The sequence below is a fragment of the Lithobates pipiens genome, unplaced genomic scaffold, assembly GCF_037356315.1.
Source record: "Lithobates pipiens isolate NorthernLeopardFrog02 unplaced genomic scaffold, aLitPip1_a1.2 Scaffold_8, whole genome shotgun sequence".
Taxonomy (NCBI): domain Eukaryota; kingdom Metazoa; phylum Chordata; class Amphibia; order Anura; family Ranidae; genus Lithobates; species Lithobates pipiens.
In genome coordinates this window covers 207,741,070-207,758,526 of record NW_027507903.1, presented here as the reverse complement: position 1 = coordinate 207,758,526, position 17,457 = coordinate 207,741,070, and the positions used below count along the sequence as shown (strand labels likewise).

The window sequence follows — 17,457 nt, the reverse complement described above, 5'->3', positions numbered from 1 at the left end:
AGGAAAGATATCATGCAGAACTATTTTTTTTTTTTTTAACACTCCCTAATTCACAGTTAATATAGCCAAACTTATGTACTTCAATGCATGCAGAACCTGTACACAGTATTCACAATTCAAGCACAGCCAGGGAGCAAGTCTATGAATCAACTATCCGAGTATATAATCTAGATTCCCAAGTTACATTATTTTTGGAAGTTTAGCTTTGCAGTTTACATTTCTTAAGAAAGAGATGAAAACTTCTTCCGTTACAGCTTGTGTGGGCTTAGTTAAAACATTCTGCACTGCTATTTCTACTATTTATTTTCTTTACCGAAAGGTCATACATGTCTTAATTGCAGTCCAAAATTTATTATCTACTTATATCCCCCCTCCCCCCATGTAGTTTTATACAAATTTCTATTAGACAGTTGTAGAATACAGAGATTTAAAGTCTTCTTAATAATTAAGGTCCACATGGCATCATTCGGTAACAGATTCCTTTGTGACACCAATCCTCAATTTAATGAATCCCATTCTTTCACTTTTTTTCCTTTCCAGGCCAGTCTTCAAGATGATCCTTCTTGACAAGATTTTGTCACAGTGTTGTTGACTGGGAAGTGAATGATTTGGTGCTAACAAAATAGTGCTCACACTCTCACCTTAGACCCAACAATCCCACCTTCTCTCTGTCATGTTTACACATATCCTGCATAAATCTTGTTTTATTGTGAAGAGTGAATATCTTCACCCAATTTGTGAGGAGAAACGAAACACCAGGGTAGAGACTAACCTTATGTAACATATCACAAAGTCTGAACATTTCTTTACTGAGGTTTCCAACGTTTGCCACAAGGTCTTCACACACAGAAGAGATGTTCTGGGTAGCGTCCCATTCCAGTACTACCTGGCAAAAACAAAGTAATAACATGTGCAATTATATTACATGGTTTTCTTTAGCTGGAAAATGGGGAAAGTTTTATTTTTAGAAGAAAGTGCTGCAATAACAAAGCTAGGAGCTTTTTGTGAATTGTGCAATTACACGCAACAAGTCTAATGTAACTAAAATGTACCCAGAATTCATTGTATTTACACAAAGAAAGCACTTTGGGTCCATTTATAAAATGTTCACTGTGTGCATGTCTCAGTATGTAACAAAACATCAGTAATGTTTTTAAAATGTGTGAAACGTCAGTTTCTTAAGTTGCCTTCCACAGGGTGACTTTAAGCATTCCCTAATTTTTGATCAAAAGATAAAATAGTGTTAGGAACATTTGGCCTATAGATAAAAAGATCTAGCTCCAGCTCCTCAGTGAGGGCCAATAACTTGCTGAAGACCTCTTGAGACTACGGATCCACCTTCTCAAATTCACAAAATCTGAAAAACTGCTGTAACCTCATGACAAGCAAAGGAAATGTTTTATAAATGGCCTTGTAGATGTTATTGTCTTTCCAAAATGGTCACAGACCTTTCCGATTCATCACTTGCCTTTGCTGCCTAACGAAGCATGACAAATTTCTTGAAAGTGCTACAAATCCCTGGTACATAGGTTGGATGAGCAACGTAGTATTCAGTGGCAGATGCTCTACTTGGTCTTTGGGATAAAAGTTGTCCACGAATTGGGGTTGGCACAAAGCATTGTCAAACAGCAAAAGACTGTTGAATGGGAGGTCCGTCTCCAAAAAATAGCTCTCTACTCCCAGCATAAAGTGGTGGAAAACCAGTCCTGAAAAATGGCCTATGTAACCCAGGATATGGCTCCGTCCCCGGCCTTCAAAACTGTAATAGGTAGTGAGGCGTGAAATCAAAAATGTACGCCCTTAGAAAGCCTGAAGGCGGTTCTTGGCTTTCGGGGCCCCGTACGCAGCTAGGCTCCCAAAAAATCCCACACATGTGGTATCCCCGTACTCAGGAGAAGCAGCAGAATTTATTTTGGGGTGTCATTTTACATATGCCCATGGCATGCGTGAGCAATATATCATTTAGTGACAACTTTGTGAAAAAATAAATAAAAAAGCAAAAGTTTGTAATTTTCCCGCAACTTGCGGCAAAATATAAAATATTCCATGGACTCAATATGCCTCTCAGCAAATAGCTTGGGGTGTCTACTTTCTAAAATGGGGTCATTTGTGGGGGTTTTGTGCCATCTTGGCATTTTATGGCCTTCAAAACTGTGATAGGTAGTGAGGAGTAAAATGACATATGTATGCCCTTAGAAATCCTGAAGGCGGTGCTTGGCTTTCGGGGCCCCGTACGCGGCTAGGCTTCCAGCCATATCCTGGGTTACATAGGCCAAAAATGGCGGGAAAATGGCGGGAAAATTACAAACTTTTATTTTTTTTTTCACAAAGTTGTCACTAAATGATATATTGCTCACACATGCCAGGGGCATATGTGAAATGACACCCCAAAATAAATTCTGCTGCTTCTCCTGAGTACAGGGATACCACATGTGTGGGACTTTTTGGGAGCCTAGTCGTGTACGGGGCCCCGAAAACCAAGCACCGCCTTCAGGATTTCTAAGGGTGTAAATTTTTGATTTCACACCTCACTACCTATCACAGTTTTGAAGGCCATAAAATGCCAACAAAACCCCCCAAAATTACCCCATTTTGGAAAGTAGACACCCCAAGCTATTTGCCGAGAGGCATGGTGAGTATTTTGCAGCTCTCATTTGTTTTTGAAAATGAAGAAAAAAAAAAATAATGTATATTTTTTTTCTTTTTTTCAATTTTCAAAACTTTGTGACAAAAATGAAGGTCTGCAAAATACTAACCATACCTCTCGGCAAATAGCTTGGGGTGTCTCCTTTCCAAAATGGGGTCACTTGGGGGGATTTTGTGCTATCTGGGCATTCCATGGCCTCCGAAACTGTGATAGGCAGTGAGGAATGAAATCAAAAATTTACACCCTTAGAAATCCTGAAGGTGGATCTCTCCTCTGTCCTCAAAGCATCTGACCACACCAAGATCGGTGTGATAAAATGCTTTCCCAATGGCGCTGTTTACATCCCGCAAAATCTAAGTCATGAAATGCCCGTAGCTTAGGCCATAGAGATGATTGGAGCCATTCTGGTCTCTGATCAGCTCTATGGTCAGCTGGCGGAACCACCGGCTGCATTCTCAGGTTCCCTGTTGGGACAGGAGAGCCTGAGAAAACCATGGAAGATGGTGCGGGGGACATTCCCTCCCACTGCTTGTAAAAGTAGTCTAGAGGCTAATTAGCCGCTAGGATTGCTTTTACATAAAAGCCGACCGCTGGCTGAAAAGAATGATACCTAAACCTGCAGGCATCATTCTGGTATAAGCACTCAAAGTCCCGCAACATACCAGTATGTTGCTGGAACTGGTTGGGCATATATTGTAATTTTTTTTTCATGCAGCCTGTGGGATGAAAGAAAAAAAAATATTGATCGGTGGGTATGCCCACCATTAGATACCACCCTTCATCCACCCACTTCTAATGGTGGGCATACATGCACCATTTATATATGCCGAAGTATGGGGGCATCCTCCCGCAAAAGGTAGGAGCAGATCGCTCCTCCACCCCTTATGCCCCCATGCTTCGGCATATATGCTCTTTTTTAACTGTGGTGGTGAAATCACCCCCGACAGTGCTGGAGTCGCGGCTTTATGTATCATGGGAGCAAACGCTGTTGCTGTCAAGATAAATAAATCTGCGCTGCAACTGAATGGCGTACCTGCTAAGCAAATGATGGTTAACAATAAAACAAAGTAACATTACAGTATAACAGTAAGACGTACCATACCTGCAAAGCAAATACAAAAAAAAAATAGCAAAAAATAACACATTTAACACAATCTGTGCCTAAAATATATATATGCCGAAGCATGGGGGCATCCTCCCACAAAAAAGTTATGCCGCGTACATTCAAACTTTTCCACGGCCAAGCCCTCCGTCGGAATTTTGACTGTATGTACGCGGCATTAGGAGCAAAATCGCTCCTCCACCCCTTATGCCCCCATGCTTCGGCATATATGCTCTTTTTTAACTGTGGTGGTGAAATCACCTCCGACAGCGCTGGAGTCGTGGCTTTACGTATCGTGGGAGCAAACGCTGTTGCTGTCAAGATAAATAAATCCACGCTACAGCTGAATGGCGTACCTGAAAACAAAAAATGGTTAACAATAAAACATTGCAGAATAGAATACAGTACAAAGGAGCAGAACAATAGAGAGAGAATAGAGAGAGAGAGAACAATAAAACGACAACTATTTTTGGTTTTTTATTTTATATTTTTTTTGTTTTTGTTTTTACTTTTTTTTTTTATACACTTTTTTATGTAACTTTAACACTTCTGTTGTAACGGTTCCAGCGGTTTGGGTCTCTCAAAATGCGATGGCATCTTGGGAGACCCTGTGAACGTGTGCCTAGCCTGTGCAATGCTGTACCCTACGCTAATACTCAACTAGTGTGTGGTAGCGTTCAAAACACTCACCCTGACAAAGACCAGGATTGCCAGGACAGCGGGGACAATAGGAACGGGTGTCACGCTTATATACGCGCTTTCTGCAGACACGACATTTTCTTTGGGGGGCTCGTTGGGTAGGGGTACTCGGGAGGACATAAGAATAATGCCTCTCATGCAGCCGGCTTACTGCATTTGGTAGGGGAAGGTGAGGTGGAGCACCGTCTGGATACAGAAGGGCTCTGACGATATCCTCCTGGAATTTGAGGAAGGATCCAGTCCGTCCTGAAGCTTTGTGTAGTACATAAGCATTCAGTATAGCCAATTGGAATAAATAAACAGACACTTTTTTGTACCAGCGTCTGGCCGTACGGGCAACTAGATACGGCGCCAACAACTGGTCATTGAGGTCCACCCCTCCCATGTTAAGGTTATATTTGTGGACACAGAGGGGTTTCTCCACAATACCAGTCGCCGTAGGAATTTGGACCGTCGTGTCTGCATGAAGGGAGGTAAGAACGAAAACATTCTTATTATCCCTCCACTTTATAGCGAGCAAATTATTACTGCGCAAGCAGGCTCTCTCCCCCAGCCTAAGACGGGACTCTACAAGCCGCTGGGGAAAGCCCCGGCGATTAGGTCGCACGGTGCCACATGCTCCAATCTGCTGATCAAACAAGTGACTAAACAGTGGCACGCTTGTGTAATAATTGTCCACGTACAAGTGGTACCCCTTTCCGAATAAGGGTGACACCATGTCCCACACTATCTTGCCAGCGCTTCCTATGTAGTCAGGGCAGTTCTCCGGCTCTACGTGACTATCTTTACCCTCAAACCATGAAACTACGTGTATAGCCTGTGGCCCTGTCACAGAGCTTATACATCTTGACCCCGTATCTGGAACGCTTGTTGGGGACGTATTGTTTGAATGACAAGCGACCAGAAAACTTAATCAGGGACTCATCAACGCAGATAACTTGATCGGGAGTAAACAAGTCTGCAAAACGTTGGTTGAAGTGGTTTATGAGGGGCCGAATTTTGTAGAGCCGATCGTATTCAGGGTCTCCACGAGGACGACAGAGTTCATTGTCGCTGAAGTGCATGAACCGCAAAATCATCTCGTATCGTGCCCTGGACATGGAAGCAGAGAACACGCGCATATGGTGAATTGGGTCAGTGGACCAATATGACCGCAACTCACTCTTTTTGGTTATGCCCATGTTGAGGGAGAGGCCCAGAAAGATTTTAAATTCGGAAACCGTAACTGGTTTCCATTGTCTGGCAAGGGCGGACTGGGGTATAGTGGCGATGTGTTGACCAGCGTACAAATTGGTTTGGTCCACAATAGATCTATAGAGATCTTCGGTGAAAAACAGTGAGTAAAAGTCAAGTGTCGTAAAATCAACTGTTTCCACGTTAATGCCAGGTTGGCCAGTGAATGGGGGGGAAGTACGGGTTCTGCAGAAGATGTGGGCACCCAAATAGGATTGGCGAATTCTGCAGGAAGGGCACTATGGGTACGACGGGCCTGTCTTTGTCTTCTTCTTGGTGGCAGCGGGACACTACTTGTGCTTGCCACCTCGCCAGCTTGAACTGCACTTATGGGACTCGCCACGTCACCACGTGTTACTGCAGTGCTGGATGTACGTCCAGGGTGTACTAGGCCGCTGGTGCTTGCCAGTTCACCAGAAGGATGAGCGGCTCTAGTACGTCTCTGCTCCATACGAGTGACCTGCGGTTCCTGCACCTGAACAACAGAATACATTCGGGATTGGGCACACCTGTTCTTAACAGCGGCCTCATCTCCGTCGTCAGAGCTATCTGTCATGGAGCCGCTGTCATCTACAGGATCGTATTCTGAGCCTGAATCTGACAGATGAGTGACGTCCTCTTCACTATCTGTCATGCTCAGAAACGTGTAGGCCTCTTCACTAGTGTACCTTCGCTTTGCCATTTTGGGCTCTAAATTTAGGGGTACACTAGTGAGACTCACAGGTAAAAAAGCACCTAGCCTGTCAGCGACTGTTTCAAAACGCTACAAAAAAAACTGTTAGCGATCGCAGGGATCAAGCCTGACTCTGCGAACGCTGCAGTTATGTGTGTTGTGTTTTGTAAGTGACAGTGATCGATCGATACTGCACTTGGGTGGGCTGGGCTGGGCTTGGCGGAGGGGCTAAACGCAGGTGCTAGCAGGTATCTGGGCTGATCCCGCTAACAATGCGTTTTGGGAAACCTAAAATGCTGGCAACGCTAATATAGATCTGATCAGATACTATATTACTAAGGGAGGTGTATGCTTTGCGCGTGAGTGTTAGCGGTACTGGCACTAACCTGACGCTGGGGCGACGCAGACCTTATCTGACCCTCAAACTTATATCACCCGCCGGGTGATCAGGGGGTTAAACCTTTATTAGGTAATAAATGGCGGGTGCCCTGAAACAAAAAAAAATAACTAACCAACCAGCGTCACCTGTAACAGTTATATGGTGATCACTGGTGAAAGGGTTAACTGGGGGGCAATCAGGGGGCTATGCGGTAGTATATGGGGGTCCCTGACGCTATAAAAAGCTGCGGCGAACCTAAATACTTACCTGCCTAACTAGCGTCACCTGTGACACTAATACAGCGATCAGAAAAACGATTGCTTATTAGTGACACTGGCGACGGGGGGTGATCACGGGGTTAAACCTTTATTGGGGGGGTTAGGGGGGCACCCTAGAGCTAAAGGGGGCTAACCCTAACTGCCCTAACAGTTATTACAGTCACAAATGACACCAATGCAAAAAAAAATAAAAAAAAATGCAATTGGTGTCACTGTGACTGGGGGGGGGCAGGGGTGATCAGGGGGGTGAAAAGTGTGCCTGGCGTGTTCTACTGTAAGTGTAGTGTTGGGTGCAACTCACCGATCCTCTCTCCTCGGTGCCGGAACGAAAAAGACCGACACGAGGAGAGATTACTTCACTTCCTCTGCCTGTGTTTACATTACAGGAGAGGAAGTGATGTCACCGAGCATTTCTATTCGTCGGGAGCGATCGCGAGGGGGTGGCCATGAATGAATGGCCGTCCCCTCATCCGGGATCGCTCCCGAACGAATACCGACCGCCGCAGGCACCGGGCGGGGGCCCGATCGGGCCCCGACCCGCGGGAAGGCAAGGACGTACATGTAAGCCCTTATGCCTGCCCATGCCATTCTGTCGACGTACATCGTCGTGTGGCGGTCGGGAAGTGGTTAAATAAAAAAATGTGATGCAAGTCTAATGATATTTACCAGATTCACCTATTAATAGTATATACAGTATATATCCTCTAATAGCATATACAGTATATAGCTCATGTAATAGTATATACAGTGCATATCTCCTCTAATAGTATATACACTATATATCCTCTAATAGTATAAATCTCCTCCAATAGTATATACAGTATATCTCCTCTAATAGTATATACAGTATCTCTCTTCTGTCTGTTATTCTCAGAGTGGATCAGAGATTTTGTTCCCTAACCATATCGTTAGTTATTTATATTTACCACTGCATAGTGATATTTAAGAATAAATTTACTCTTTTTTTTTTTTTTTTAACTTTACATATTAACTAAATTATACACCACATTTTTTTTTTTTAAAGGTTATTAATCGGCCAACTAATTGATTATTAAAATAAGCATTAGTTGCGGCCCTAAATGAAACCATCCATGGCTGGCATTAAAAGATGCGCCTTCTGTTTCTTTGATTCTTTATAAAGGCCTTTAATTTTTTTATTGGTTGAATGTGCATTAATTCTGTAGCCCTGCAATAGGCTACAAATAGAAACAGACATTACATAATTACATAATAGGGAGTTTAGCATTCCTTTTATCAGAGAAGTTCACAATATATAGTAAAATACACATTCTTTTGCTTAGGCACTTGTCACCCAGGCCAATTCTGACACGGCACTCCTACATGTAAAAATCATATTTTTTTTGCTAGAAAATTACTCAGAACCCTCAAATGTAATATATATATATATATATATATATATACACACACACATATATATATATTTTTAGCAGAGACCATACGGAATAAAATGGTGGTTGTTGCAACTTTTTGTGTCACATGGTATTTGCACAGCAATTTTTCAAACACTTTTTTTTTGGGGGGGGGGGGTCTTGCACCAAAATAAATAAATAAATTAAAAAAAAAAATAGAAAACCACTAAAGTTAAACTGATTTTTTATTTTTTTTGCATAATGTGAAAGATGATTACGCTGAGTAAATAGATACCAAACATGTGAAGCTTTAAAATTGTGCACAATCGTGGAATAGAGACAAACCTCAGTACTTAAAAATCTCCATAGACGACGCTTTCAATTTATTTTTTTAATCAATAGTTTTTATTAAAGTTGAAATTTTTATCAAGACAAATGACAGAAATTATGACTAAATAACAGATCAGTTACAGTATTTAGATACATAGATAATAGTATCCAAAAATAATAAAAAATATAATATAAAGAAAACCATATTAATTATCTCAATTATAATCGGGATAATAAAGATAACGATCGGGAGGTTATTAATACATCCATTGTGGAGACAATACACAAAAGTAATATAAATATTATCTTCATATATTTATATACTGCCAATTTAAGTAATTCAAAGATGATGAACCTAAATATATTCCCGAACACCCCTATGGGTGCTAAACTGTGTTCGGGACAGTAATAGTAACCTGTCATTTAATAGATACAAAACAAAGATTCAAATATTAGAGCGGGGTAAGTCATTTTTTAATTCAAGTTATCTAGGAACAAAGAACTCGTGCAATGTTTTGGGGACTAGCCCATTTTAACCATGGCTGCCATATTTTATGAGTATGTTCTTTTTTGTGAGGCCGAAGAGCTAGAATTGATTCATAAATGTAATGAGTTTGAGTCGATTCTATCACTTCTTTTATGGAAGGAGGATCAGGATTTTTCCAGTTCCTCGTTATACTGACCCTGGCTGACAGCAAAATATGTGTAAACACATTTCTAAACTGGATAGGATATCGATCAAGATCAATGGATAATAGAGCTAGTGAGGGATTTGGAGGAATGACGGTTTTGGTAATTTCAGACATAACTTGAAAGATTTGTTCCCAATACTTCCCAAGTTTAGGGCATGTCCAAAATGTATGCAACATATCACCTTTTTTGCCGCACAATCTCCAACATTTGTCGTCAAATGTGCCGTTGAATTTAGATATTTTCTCAGGAGTAAGATACCAGCGTGGAGTCAATTTAACGGATACTTCCCATAATGTAGAGCAGCATGTGGCTTTATATGTGGTGTTACAAGCTTTTTCCCATTGGTCAACTGTATAGGTGTATCCTAAGTCTTCTTCCCATCTAATTAAAGGGATAGTCTTTGTAAACACACTTTTTTGTTGAAGAAGATTATAGAAAAGAGAGATCCTTTTTGTTGATGTATGGACCAAGCCGATTGGGGAATATTATAGGTCCATGATGGGAGGTTGGAAATGCAATTCTTAGTTCAGATGTAGAGGAATAAATCTGAATTAGGCAATTGAAATTTCTTTTGAAGTGTAGGAAATGGTTTGATCACCCCATTATCAAGTAGATCAGATAGATATTTAATTTCCTTCTCTATCCATGGTGTAAATGAGGTTGTCTTCATGAAATTACGTAGAGTATTTAGCGGAATTTGGTAGGAAGAGGGTGTGAGGAAGTTAGATGCAGAAATCGAACCCAGGATTTAAGTGTCGCTAATATTGTTGGGGAGATGCGAGAAGGTATCTACGCTTTCAATTTTTTAAAGGTTACCTGTTTCTAGTTACAGAGCAGGTCTTGGGCTATAATTATTGCTCACGCACTAACATTTGTGGCGAACACCATGTACATATCCAGGCCCAATGTACGTATCTGTGCACTTCTGCGAGCGAGCACGCAGGACCGGGGCGCTTTACATTTTCTTTATTTTACATTTATATTTTGATACTTTCCATTTACATTTTTTAATCACTTTTATTACTATTACAAGGCATGTAAACATGCCTTGGAATAGGAATAGGGCATGACAGGTCCTCTTTACAGCAAGATCTGGAGTCTATAAGCCCCCAGATCTCGCCCCAAGGCACGAAAGCCTAAAATAAAAATAAATTTCAGCTCCGAGCCAAGGCAACTGTAGTATTTACAACTATAGAGGCCGGATGTCTCGCCCAGCCTCCAAAGGTCATAGAGCTGACCGGGGACCATGTGTGGTCCTTGGTCAGCTCTATGGTAAACAGCCGCTGTTGGCCGATTCATTGTCTGGCAAGCCAGTAGAAGCATCAGAGGGTGGAGGACAGGGACACCCCCTATGATTGTTTTTATGATGCAGGAAATCGCCATCAGAAAAAGAAGATATCTGAATGATGCGAGTAGCTGCAGGCATCATTCAGATATCCCCAAAGTCTGCAACGTCGTTGGGCGGGAAGTGGTTAAAGCGGTCCTTCACTCTAGAAAAAATAAATAAAAGTCAGCAACTACAAATCCTGTAGCTGCTGACTTTTAATAAAGGGGCACTTACCTGTGAAGGAATCCAGTGCCGGTTCTTCACTAGCCTTCAAATTCCTGGCATGCGTCATCACAGCTGGCTTCCTACTGTGCATGTGTAAGCCAAGCTGCACTATTTGTGAATTGTCTTGCACCATTCGGGGACCTGTGACATGTCCCAGAAGACTGAAGAATTGATACTAGCTTTCAATTTGTTCAGACAGGATCTGAATCCAAGGCTCTTTTTTACTTTACAGGTTTTGGCATTAAAATGGTGCATAAAGGGCGCTACATGGTGACTAATGCCAACAAATAGGGGCTTGTTTACTAAAGGCAAATCCACTTTGCACTACAAGTGCACTTCGAAGAAAAGACGATGTAGATCTGAGGGGGACATGCAAAGAAAATAAACAGCATTTTTGCTTGTACATGACTGGATGATAATATCAGCAGAGATTCCCCTCAGTTCAAATCTTACCCTCAGATCCACAGTGATTACACTTCCAAATGCAAGTGCAAAGTGGATTTGCCTTGAGTAAATCAACCCCATAGTGTCAACTATAATACAATAATCATGCATCTAAACCAATCATGTGTGAAAAACACAGCAATGGAAAATTATAAAATTTAATCAAAATGACTCGTGACAAACGTTGATATGTAAAGTCCCAAGGGGAAAAAAACACAGTTCTATTGTGGACAGAAAAAATCTAGTAGAAAACCTTCTAGAGAAATAGTGAGGAATCATTCAAAGATAATACTAAGACTGCATGAACGCCTGGTATCCACCTCCGTGGTCAGCGTGCGTTTCAACCAGGAAAGCCGCATGTGACGTAGTATAACGTGACCAAGGTACAGCTCCAACGTATGTTTTGTGATTATGTCTTCAGGAAGCATACCTTGGTCACTAGGATACAGGTTATTTATAATCAAGAAGACAAAATATGGGGCATAATAATTTAAAAGGGAAGACTCGTATTGTGCAGCCGAGGTGCCGGTTCACATCGCTTTGCAGTTATCAATCCTTGCATTAATCTTTCACATTATACAAAAAAATTGGGCTAACTTTACTGTTTTTTTTTTTTTAACTTTAATAATTTTTACTTTTAATACCATGTGACAAAATATTGCAATGAACACCATTTTATTCTCTACGGTTTCTGCTAAAAAAAATAAATAGGATTTTTATAACAGCTTACCTGTAAAATCCTTTTCTTGGAGTACATCACTGGACACACAGCCACAGTAATAACTGTATGGGTTATATGGCACCTTCAGGTAATGACACACCATAAACAGGAAGTTTAATTCCCCATATAACCCCCTCCTCTTTCCGGGAGCACCTCAGTTTTGTAGCAAAGAAATACAAGTGTAACCAGAAAGAGGGGTGGAACCTCCGTGTACCATGATGTACTCCAAGAAAATAACTTTACAGGCAAGCTGTTATAAAAATCATATTTTCTTTATCGTACATCACAGGACACAGAGCCATGGTAATAACTTTATGGGATGTTCCAGAGAAATGCCACCTGAGGGGAGGGGGACACAACAAAAGTAGGGTGCAATCAGACCTGAGGACCTATACTGCTGGTTGCAGCACACTGTGCCCAAAGGCAATATCCTCATGCCTTCTTACATCCACCTGATAGAAGTTTGATACGAGTTTTAGCCGGGCTGCGACATGTAGGGCTGAGGTAATCTTCCTCATGAGGAGATTCCAGATGTGTTTTGTGAGGTGATTCTTCTAGAGCAGCATCAGGCATGTCAGTGTAGTGCGCTCTCCCTGAGGAGGCCGTTGCTGGTACAGCAGCTGTGAGAGGATCTGTGCCATCTTTTTTTTTCCCTCCCGCGGACTAAGAGGAGAATGTCATTAGTTTTTTCATTTTCCGTTCGTCTTTCTGCTTTTTTGACATCACCTTCGGATTCAGAAACTCTTCCGTCGTCTGTTCGTATCTTTTTTTACCGATATTCGCTGTGAATTGTCGCTAATATGCCCGTTCGTGTCACGGAGCTCTCTCACATAAAATACCTCATTCCCAGAGACACAGCGGGGGACCATAAGAGACGCGCAGTGAAGCCATCAAGCTTCACTTCCCGATTCCCTGACAGAGGATGGCGGCGGTGGCAGCAGCGAGACGAGCGATCGCTCGTCATCTGCCGCCGACATCGCTGGAACCTGGGACAGGTAAGTGTGATTTTATTAAAAGTCAGCAGCTGCAATATTAGTAGCTGCTGGCTTTTAATATTTTTTTTTTTAGGTGCAGCTCCTCTTTAACCATCGAACCTCTAGCAGAACGTATACGATCTGACACAAAACTATCTGGTATAAAAATTGGGCAAATAGATAATAAAATAAGTCTGTTTGCAGATGACATAGTGCTTATAGTGTCTGATCCTATTTCATCTCTCCCGAATCTCCAAAATATACTAACGACATTTGGAGCAGCATCATATTATAAAATCAATGAAACCAAGTCCCATATTTTAGACCTAGGATTAGATAACACAACCAGGCAGTTATTGTCTAATAAATACCCCTACCACTGGAAAGACGAGGGGATTTCTTACTTAGGAATCACTCTCACTAACAAAACAAAACAGTTATTTAAAACAAACTTTTTACCATTTAACAAACATTTTGAAACAGATCTGACAACACTTAGTAAATTCGAATTTACATGGGCTGGTCGCCTGGCAGCTTTCGAAATGATGACCTTACCAAAATTATTATATCAACTCAGGTCCCTTCCAATATGCATCCCTAAATACTACTTTAAATCCTTACAAAGCAGTTTGGGAAAATATCTATGGAATGGCTAAAAATCCCGTTGCGCATACCATATACTAATTAAACATAGAAATATAGGTGGTGCGACCGTACCTGAGCTACAGGATTATTATGACGCAACTCTTTTGACCCAATTGCAAGAATGGTTCTTGCCTACTCCTAAAACTTTATGTGGACAAATTGAGAAAGACATCACACGACAGCCTAATATGCAATTCTGGTTACTTAGTAGGAAAATTAAGTCCACAATTACAGCTCAATACCCACCAACGGTGAAAGCGATGCTACACTCTTGGCAGAGAATCATCACATACAAATGGGATAAAACTCCAATCATGGTGTTAAACCCTCCTCTAACAATCATACCAACATTAATTCCTGGCGTACAAATACACGACTGGAATTTGGGTCGGGATATCAAACTTGGTTCCTTCTTCCAACAGGGCCCATTAAAGTCTTTTTCTCAGTTAAGTAATGAATTACAGCTTCCGAATTCTGAGCGATCTACATATATTCAAATAGAAAAGTGTCTGCTACACAATCCACAACTCAGAGCTTCAATCCCGGTTAAAATATGGTCTTTCCTCAAAAACCATGCCACCTCACAGAAAGGAGTAGCTACAATATACCCAATTCTAGGGGGAAAAAAACATACCCAGCAAACTACCTTCCTTCCTTAAATGGGAACAAGATTTGGGGCAAGACTTTTCAATTAAACAATGGATGGCTTCCCTACGAAGCATATATAGGGCCACTGCATGTGTTACACTATGGGAATTGGCACAAAAAATTGTTCAAAGACAATACCTGACTCCACATATCCTAGCAAAATTCAAGGGGAACTCGTCACCTAATTGCTGGAGAAATTGTACCCAATTGGGGACCCTATTTCATATTATGTGGGACTGCCCAAGCTTACATAACTACTGGCAGGCAATCTCCCATGTACTCACTTCGGTAACAGGTATTGTCCTTCAACTTTCACCAGAACTAGCCATTCTGAATATGAATTTACATACGATTCCCAAACAATATCGTAAAGTAGTAACACATATACTATTAGCTGAGAGACTATCCAGAACTAGAAAATGGAAAACTGACTCTCTTCCTACTATGACAGAAGTTATAGAATTAACCCAACTTCACCACTCCTATGAATTGTTATTTCCTAATGACAAATCCCTATATATTAAGGAACAACAACTATGGGAACCTTGGAGTACATGGTACAAAAATTATACTTCCACAATTTAGATAATGCTGATTCTTTAATCATATAGAAGAAAGAACTCCTGTGCGTTTTAATATTTTTTGGATGGCTTTAAAAATAATTTCATAAAGTGACAAATATATCACATGTCTGTTTATCTGAATTGAGCTGCGGAGTAAGAATAGATCTTTATTTTCCTTCATAAAAGATAACTACTGTGTTTGAATTTCCTTTAGGATGTTGGCCTAGGTACTCCAAGACACAGATAGATCCCTGTGAGGGGTGTCTTGGGGTCCAGAAGTGGCCATTATCCATATCGCTATTTATAAATCTTACAATAATTATATTACGGACTTTATTATACAAGTTCTAAGAGACTTAGGCCGCGTACACACGGGCGGATTGTCTGTCCAACTTAGTCCGCTGAACAGTGTTTCAGCGGACAATCCGCTCGTGTGTGGGCTTCAGCGGACTTTTTCAGCGGACAGTCTGACGAACAGTCTTACGGAATTTCCGTAAGACAGTCCGTTCAAACTTGGTTTTGTCCGTCCAAACTTGGTTTCAGCGGACAGTCCGCTCGTGTGTAGGCAAGTTGGACGGACTAAGTATGGCGCATGCTCAGAAAGGGTTTACACGGCCGAAGGTTGCATTGCAGTGTATAGGACGTCGTTTTTCTAGTCCCGTCGTACGTGCTGTACACGTCATCACGCACGCTTTCAGCGGACTGTCTGCTCATCGTGTGTGGTCAAGTCCGTTCATGCAAATTTTGAACGGACTGTCTGTCTGATTGTCTGCCGAACTTAGTTGGGCAGACAATCCGCCCGTGTGTACGCGGCCTTACTCTTGTTCAAGTCCCTTTATGACTATGAATATTAGATACTTGGGAATACTACTTTATTCTTTATTGTGGACTATTTGTTTCTATTATATATTGTGCTGAGAAAACCCTGTCACCACATTATACAGTGTTATGTTACTTTTATTACTATATATTATTTTTTTTTGTTTTGTAACCCTTGTTGTAACTAACTCTGCTAAAAATCTCAATAAAAACATTTGAAAAGAAACAATACTGATAAGGCCGAGACCTGGCCCTTGATAGTACTCAAAGCCAGTTTCATCTCTAGCCCCATTTGCAGAAAGGCAATAATTCTATCCTAGGACATAATTCCTAAGATGCCAACCCCTGGATTCCCTCCAAGAAACGTATGCCTTCCAGACTCAATAATAAATGACTCTCGGATGGACCGCGACAGGTACTCGGGTACCCTGATGGACCGCGACAGGTACTCGGGTACCCTGATGGACCGCGACAGGTACTCGGGTACCCTGATGGACCGCGACAGGTACTCGGGTACCCTGATGGACCGCGACAGGTACTCGGGTACCCTGATGGACCGCGACAGGTACTCGGGTACCCTGATGGACCGCGACAGGTACTCGGGTACCCTGATGGACCGCGACAGGTACTCGGGTACCCTGATGGACCGTGACAGGTACTCTATTACTCTGATGGACCGCGACAGGTACTCGATTACTCTGATGGACCGTGACAGGTACTTGATTACTCTGATGGGCCGTGACAGGTACTCGGGTACTCTGATGGGCCGTGACAGGTACTCGGGTACTCTGATGGGCCGTGACAGGTACTCGGGTACTCTGATGGGCCCGTGACAGGTACTCGGGTACTCTGATGGGCCGTGACAGGTACTCGGGTACTCTGATGGGCCGTGACAGGTACTCGGGTACTCTGATGGGCCGTGACAGGTACTCGGGTACTCTGATGGGCCGTGACAGGTACTCGGGTACTCTGATGGGCCGGGACAGGTACTCGGGTACTCTGATGGGCCGGGACAGGTACTCGGGTACTCTGATGGACTGGGACAGGTACTCGGGTACTCTGATGGACTGGGACAGGTACTCGGGTACTCTGATGGGCTGTGACAGCTACTCAGGTACTCTGATGGGCTGGGACAGGTACTCAGATGAACTGGGACAGGTACTCAGATGGGCTGTGACAGGTACTCAGATACTCTGATGGACTGTGATTGACAGGTACTATGAGGGGTGGTGACAGGTCCTCTTTATTGGGGGGGGGGGGGGGGGCAATCAGTGTGATTGGTGTACACTGTAGGCGGTAACGAGATATTACCGCAATCTCCTCCTCACACACGATCGGTGTGTGAGGAGGAGAACCCGGTAACATCTCGTTACCACGGTTTGTTTACATTTTAGTGATCGGCTGTGAAAGGATCACGTGGGTAAACAGCCAGCCAATAGCTGTTTACCAGCGTCGGTGACGAGCAGTGTTCCCGGGGAACGCGCCGCCACCGACGTGCACGTGCAGGCGCCATGTACAGTGGGGGGGTGACCATCTGTGACTTCATCACGGCCGATCACGTGGTAAACAGCCATAACCAATGACTGTTCACCCCCTTCGGTGGCGAGCGGTGTCTCCATGACACGCCGCCACCGAAGAAACAGGGATGCGCACGCATGATCGCTCGCATTATCTGTTTAAACGGGAG

At 42.6% G+C, this 17,457-nt stretch overlaps 1 protein-coding gene across 1 annotated transcript in view; it reads right to left on the bottom strand.

Annotated features, from left to right (window-relative positions):
* ASZ1 (ankyrin repeat, SAM and basic leucine zipper domain containing 1) overlaps window positions 1-17,457 on the bottom strand; it is a 575,076-nt gene that overhangs the window by 126,821 nt on the left and 430,798 nt on the right. The window contains exon 13 of the mRNA XM_077471359.1: window positions 773-886. Coding sequence (XP_077327485.1) covers window positions 773-886 — 114 coding nt within the window. The remainder of the gene's footprint in view (window positions 1-772; window positions 887-17,457) is intronic.